We start from the raw sequence: 7,611 nt of genomic DNA on the forward strand, positions 1-7,611 counted from the left end.
ATAACATACTGCGTCGTAAATAACTTAAACAAACGATGCACTTGCCCAACCAAACATGGCTAAAAACTGATTCCCAATGACATAATTAAAAAATATATATCAAACACTGACGCGATATGATTGCCGGCCATTGCCTTAGCTGGTTACTTAATACAATTCGAACCACGATTGCATGTTTTGAAAGGTACAAATAGAGAGAGATGTATAGTTTTTCATCCAAAACCCAGATATAATGAAATCGTACAAACTAAATTATAAAGTTATAATGATCAAGTTAACAAGAGTATAAATCAACCCTTATTATTGGTACCCGGTATCGTGATTTAGAATTTACTTATCATAAATCCGCACGCAATATATATCGCAAAATACGGTTATCCTAATTCCACTCCAGTGCAATACGGAAGTATTCCAATCTGTTGACGTCACGTAATAACAAGTGTCATTGTGAAATGTTTAAATAACGTGATAAAAGAAAACAGTGCGTCATTTTAACGACATTTATTTTTCAATAATGCTTCTTTTGAATGACTTAAACAAGTAATGTATAAAGCAAAAGGTGATAAGTACAGCTTTTTTGTTTTGAAACGTTGTATTCGACTCTCGTCGACTTTTGCAGATTTTAAAATCTAGGAAGCGCTTCTTTGAATATAAATATGCAAAAATCCACTCCATTTAATCATTAGTTACTGCATCAAAATGCAGTTTTAATTACCATTTGTATCGTTTCGTGTTGTCTCTTAACCGTGCAGCATTTTGACTTCTATGAGGACTGAGAATAATTTGAGAAAATACGGTATTCATTTAGTATCCTATAGCTGCTCTTAAATATATTTAACGATTATTTTCTCATTCGCGAACATTCAGCGAACTTGTCAACTAACAGCAACACCCACTGAATGCTCGTTACAGAATGACTGGAATACTTCAGTTATTGTTACTGGTCAGCGTGACCATGGCTTCCGAGCCATCGTGTCCAGCATGCTCCAAATACGACTACGAGGAAAAGGTGCTCGAGAGAATGATCCGTATGGAGTTCGCTTTTGAGAAAGTATTAAAGGACAACAAGGCAGTGAGCGAAACTGTTGAGGAGGACCTAACGCGGATCAAGGAAGAAAACGAACGTTTACATGCGACCGTTGATGCCCTTAACGATCAACAGGAGCAAGCAGAACGCAGACTGGTTTCGCTCATGGAGGAAGTTGAGAGAAACCAGTCCAGCACACTGGAGAAGATAGTTTCCGATTCTAACACTACATTAGAACAAACTATTGCCGCCTTCAATGATATGAAAGGTTAGTTCAGGTTTTAGCTTTTATGGACTTTAAAAATGAAGTGGTGTGAGAACGTTTAAACGAAGAATGAAATAAGTTCAGATGAATACTCATGAAAATTATTTCATTTCGTTTTGATCATAACTATCCATTTTAAGAGAAATATTTCTTAGCTGACCTTATATCAATTTCCTGCACCCCATGTCGATTCATAATAAACATGGCCACAAGGGGCGCAGCTAGTGTTCACTTTCTGTCTATATTGGAAACTTCTCTTCAGAAATCATTGGCACGTTTTAAAAAAACAACCCACACATGTTCCAAAACATTTTTATTATTATTATTATTATTATTATTATAATAATAACAATAATAATAACAATAATAATAATAATAATAATAATAATAATAATAATAATAATAATAATAATAATAATAATAATAATAATAATAATCATTATTATTATTATTATTATTATTATTATTATTAATTTAATTATTATAATTTTATAATTTTTATTTTAGCAATAATAGTACTAATAATGCTAATAATAATAATAATAATAATAATAATTATTATTATTATTATTATTATTATTATTATTATTATTATTATTAGAATTATCATTATTATTACTAATATTATTACTATTACTATTATTATTATTATTATTATTATTATTATTATTATTATTATTATTACACAGGAATATTATAGTTTTACTTGCGGCATACGGACGGGCATCGTCGAGTACGTTTGTCTGATTACTAACTCTGCCCAATCTTATTCATTAATAAATTACTTCATGTCATCTATTTATAACATAAAAGTTTTTTTTTATATTAGAATATACAACTAACACAGTTGTAGTAATTTAAAGTGTTGTTATTGAGTGTATATGAATGGCGCAAAAAATGAGACCGTCATGTGACAGGAATCTATTTAACCTTACACTATTAACAGTCGTAGCGCAAGGTAATGTGGGAATCCTTGCTGTCTGGAATAACCGATTTAAATATGTTCGCTTTAGGCTAGAAACCACGTTGTAATTTCCCAATGTTAATGGTATGATGTTTATTGTCTATTTCTCCAATGACAGATTCATTAGTAACAATCAAAACGATACATTGCCTTAAACAATTTCAAAATGGTATCTAGATTTTTTTATCGAAAATTCTTTTCATCTAAAAACCTACACCATAGAATACCAAGAAAGATTCTTGTAACCATAAGCATAAAACCGGCTGGTGTGTCCGGCTCTTAAATAAAGATATATATATATATGTGTGTGTAAGATTTTCCCACTGTTTTCTCAATAAATCAGCGTTTAATAAACAACATGACATTGATATGATATCTGTCTTAACCATATCTCACTATTTTGTAGCATGACATATCAGTTTTTTTATCAAGAAATCAGCATGGTTGTCCATCAAGAAACCCTACAATTTGTTTATTATGAAAAATCATTGTTTACATATACAGATCATTGCCCTGTTTGATTGAAAATCCATTTGCCTGCCATTAATTCATATTAATCTGTTTAGTGCAGTGTTTTTCTTCTTTTATTATCGATGTTAAAAACACGATCATCTTCCCTAAATTAATCTATGATGCAGTTTGGACAAATTTGACCCCATGCGCTTCCATCGAATGAAAAGATTCTTTTCTTCAGGAAATTATCTCAAAATCGAAATGTACATTGTTAGCTGCACATTTTATACATTACATATTAAAGTATTATGGTATTGTGACGAACCAATAAATTACAGCTTGTAAAGCTTTTAAATATATTTCTGAAACTTATGCAAGACCCCTAAAGATACTAGCCACTCACTATAAGCAATATTTTACGTATTTTTAATTTCGAGTTAATTTCTGAAAACTGGTATACGAATAGAAGAGCATATGCCCAGTAAGGGACTGCCTTTACCTTTTCAATATTCGGAACAGTTTTGAAACTTCAAGTCTTCAAAATATACCACTGACGTCAATTTTGAGACGTCGGTCATTAATTGCGTTCCCGTTACAATAACCGAAATTTTAATCAATTCTTAGTTCACCGCTATGAAATTTCAACCTAAAGTTCGTCTTGTGGTAACGTTCAACGACATATATTTTTCTTTCTTATTATTTACGTTTTTTTAATTTTCAATTCAACTAAAACGTCAAATTTCGCGGGAAAAACGGCGTCGTGTTTCCCTGCAAAAAAGTGCGCCTTTCGTTTAATTTTTGATTTTTTTAAATACATGTTTCCATTTTTTTTTGCAAATCGCTGAATATCAAGAAAAGTGTACCTTACCGACTTTGTTTTTGCGCAATTTCAAATAGTATTACCCCTGTATCTGTTTCTTATTCAATACGTATTGTATTAAAACGTTTACCATGACGTTAATCGAACTCATTGTTTTATTAATTTAATGGTAAGATTATGAATTTTAGAGTGTCTTGTTTAGTATAAACCTCTGATAAGTTGTATGAAAGGGATATTTGTTATTGTTGTTGTACAAAATATCTATTTCCACACAAGACGGGCGCTAAATAACCAACTTTATACATCGACGGATGACTTAAATCTGGCGGCAATTTAATGAGAGGCTTTCTAAATGATTTAGCAATCTCATTTGCAGAATAAGAATAATTTGATTATACACATCAACAATGTTTCAAGTCATGGGACTATGCTGATTAGTGCTTTGTTTTTTTTATATATTCATATACAGTAATAACACCACAACAAATAGTTCAACTACTTTTTCAGTTACCATTTTATTTCGATAAATATCAGCATAGATCTGCAGTTAAAAGGCTCTAGACTAAGCAAAAGCATAGTAAATTCAGCGTGTGACATGCATTTCATTCACAAAACATAACATACAAACAAAAAACAGATAATCGACAGAAATCAACATCGTAATAAGCACAAATGGATCCAGGCAGTAGATGTGGTGCAACCGCCACCCCTCCCCCTTAACAACATCCAAGTTTATTTTCTTTTTGTCATTATCGGAGCAAAATGTAATAAAAAACGCGATAATAGAGGTCAGTGATTTGGTTCTTAGTTTGATGTAACCAATTGGTTATCGTTGTATAAAAAAACATGTAATTAATAAATTCAATTTAGTAAGGTGTGACCATAATATGATGACTAAGTTTGGTATTGAATAAAACCCTTGATACACTTTCAACGAGGGCTATTTGTTACACAACATTTTGGGGATTCAGTTGTTAACGTTTAAAACTGATCGGTCATTCTTCGAACAGAAAAGAATGACTCATGCGGTCAATATATAACGGGGTCGAAAATGAATGTTACACCGGCGTTAATGTAAAACACACTATAGTATTAAAGTGACACTCTTATTCAAAATCAATACATACACATGTTTAACAAACATCAATGTTGACTGATTAACCCTTACTACTTACTAAATAATAAATTTATGCAAACTATTATTTACTGATAACCCTTGTATTTTATTGTAGAAAGCGAGAAAATATTAAAATGATTGGTGGATGCTAAATGATTTACTGTAATCTACTATCGTCTCATAACGTTGAAATACCGTGTTTTCAGCACATTTCTTTCAAATTAAACTCGGTATCCTTTATAACAACCACTGTTTTCGATATGTGTTTATCCTTTAAGGAATATTAAAACAATTTTATTAATTGCGGTAAATTGTATTTGGGAGCAAGAGTGCATCTTAAAGCATTGCGTATTGTGTTTTATACTTTATATATACACGCACACAGCACACACACACAGTACGATAAAATATATGTTCCAAATAGCTAAAATGATGATCTTAAAGTTAATTTTATAAGTGCAGTAAAATGCTGTTTTATTTTGATAGTCAATGCATTGTTTGTTGTAACGCATAACTGATATTCTGTTTTCCTGACCTCATCACGCACTCAAAGTCTTTTGTGCGTACAAGCAATTTTATGAAACAACTTTAAGCGATGCATTCAATGTCCATGATACAGAAGCCAACATAGCAACCTTATCTCGACTCAAAGTCTCTGCCGTGCGTACAATGCGTGTGCACGCATGCATACATGCCTGCGTGTGAGAGCGTGCATGAGCGTGTGAGCGTGCGCCCGTGTGTATGTGTGTGTGCGTGTATGTGTATGCGTGTGCGCTTACATGCTTGCGTGTGCACGCGTGCTTGGGTGTGTGATGGTGAGTTGGGTGCGTTTTTACGCGTGCGTCCCTTAATTTTACCTGCGTGTTTGTGCGTGTGTTTGTACGTGAGCTTTAACCACCCTTAACAAAATGAGCTTATAGAAACAGTTGAATCTGTTCATTTATGATCAGTGCTATAATGATTTGACAATGCTTACTATTCGGACTTCAACAGAAGAAAACAATGTTAAATTATAAATTTAACACAAAAAAAACAATAACTGTAATATATTATTTATCAGTGATTTATACAAAACTCTTATGAACATAAATGATATTTCGATTAACGTCGTGTTAAACGTTTTAATACAATACTTATTGAATAAAAAACAGGTATATGGGTTAGATTATTTGATACTGCGCAAAAATGAAGTCGGTAAGGTACACTGCTCTTGATATCAGGCGATTGGTAATAAAAATGAATACATGTATTTTAAACAATCAAAATTTAAGCGAACAGTTTTTTTCAAAAATTAAAAAAGGCGCACTTTCAGCAAAACATGACGCCTTTTTTCTCGCTAAAAATGACGTTTTAGACGAATTTAAAATAAAAAAATACGTAATATAAGAAAAATACAAATATGTCCGTGAACATTTTCACAAGAAGCACTTGATGTTGACATTTCATAGCGGTGAATAAAGAATTGATGAAAACATCGGTTATTGTAGCTGGATCGCAAAAAAAGGACAGACATCTCAAAATTGACGTCAGTTGTATATTTTGGAGACTCGTAGTTTCAAAACTGTTCCGAATATTGAAAAAGTAAAAACAGTCCCTAACTGGGCATATGCTCTTCTATTCGTATACCAATTTACAGAAATTAACTCGAAAATTCGCTCAGGGTCGCAACATTATATGGAGTGTGAGTCTTGTTAAATTTGAACTGATTTTATATATCTTATCTACAAAATTAAAGGCAACATAAGAGTTATCAAACTAAAGTCTTCATTTTGCTACGCCTACTTCTATCGTTTGATAAATAATCTAGCACTTTTATCATTTCGTAACAATAATGCCAAGTAAAACCATCCACACAAAAAAACTATAATTAATATCTATAGATATATCACAATCATTTTTCAGACCAAACCGCTACTCCACTGGTGTTCTTCAACGCTCACTTTCCACAGACCACCAGCCTGTCTACAGGTGAGGTGATAGTGTACAAGACAGTGGAGTCCAACCAGGGAAGCGGCTACAGCGTCACCACGGGCAAGTTCACCGCTCCAGAACGGGGTCTCTACTTGTTCTTCATGCACACTTGTACATCATTAACTAAATATTCTTATCTCCAGATAGTGAAGGACGGGTCAGTCCTCATTAAAAGTGTACAGTATGACAAGGACGCTTCTACCTGTTCTAGTAGTCAGGTGTTTGTTCAGCTTGATGTAGGCGAAACTGTCTGGGTACAATGTTCCAGTGGGAGCTCAAGCAGACAACTGAATGAGAATAGTTCGTACCGTTGGACCAGTTTTGGTGGTGCTCTCATTCACAACTGAAGAGCTTATTTTATTGCACATAACAAGCCAGAAGGAAAATATTATCATTACGCGAGTTACTTTTGTTATAATTTACAGTTTGTTAAACATTGTTAAATATCGTATGTGGACACCGCACGTATGCTATGTCATGCATTTACAACTGAGATAACATATGTTAAAATTAAATTATGGTTTGCATTATAACATTGAGAGCTTTATTCGCATGTTGCATGTTTTGCCGACTCAAAATAAAACATTATGCTCTGTTGTTTATCATCAATCGGTTTTTTTAAAGCCTTTTTCCAGAATAAATCAGTTATTTTGTGGGTGTGTATACAAGTATTTGGTAACATTTATTGATATACATACAAATAAACTCATAAATCAGTGTTAAATATAGAAGTCGTATTGTACCTTGTTTTGAAACTTTATATTGTATATTTTAATGCCTTGACAGAAATACATGTTTTTCTCGAGTTATGCCATGATTGGTAATCTGTTTAACATTGACATGAGAATGCTTGTATCATATATTTTTCATTTTATCCCATTAGCAAAACATCTTGGAATCAAATCTTATGGCCAAATGTCATGAAAGCATACATTTCATGACAAACGTTTACATCTTCTCTGATCTCCAAACTACTTATTTGACTGACAACCAA

The 7,611-nt window shown here is 32.5% G+C and overlaps 1 protein-coding gene across 1 annotated transcript; it reads left to right on the forward strand.

Moving 5' to 3' along the window:
- Nucleotides 1-923: 923 nt before the first annotated feature.
- On the forward strand, nt 924-7,189 carry LOC128205030 (heavy metal-binding protein HIP-like). Its single transcript, XM_052906423.1, has 2 exons — nt 924-1,295; nt 6,549-7,189. The coding sequence occupies exons 1-2, from the start codon at nt 956-958 to the stop codon at nt 6,962-6,964; spliced, it is 756 nt and encodes a 251-aa protein (XP_052762383.1). The 5' UTR covers nt 924-955; the 3' UTR covers nt 6,965-7,189.
- Nucleotides 7,190-7,611: the final 422 nt, after the last annotated feature.

This window comes from Mya arenaria, chromosome 10 (assembly GCF_026914265.1).
Source record: "Mya arenaria isolate MELC-2E11 chromosome 10, ASM2691426v1".
Taxonomy (NCBI): domain Eukaryota; kingdom Metazoa; phylum Mollusca; class Bivalvia; order Myida; family Myidae; genus Mya; species Mya arenaria.

Coding starts and splice junctions, on each gene's coding strand:
- LOC128205030 (XM_052906423.1), top strand. CDS start 956: ATGGCTTCCGAGCCATCGTGTCCAGCATGCTCCAAATACGACTACGAG. Junction 1,296..6,548: donor CGCCTTCAATGATATGAAAG/GTTAGTTCAGGT, acceptor ATCATTTTTCAG/ACCAAACCGCTACTCCACTG.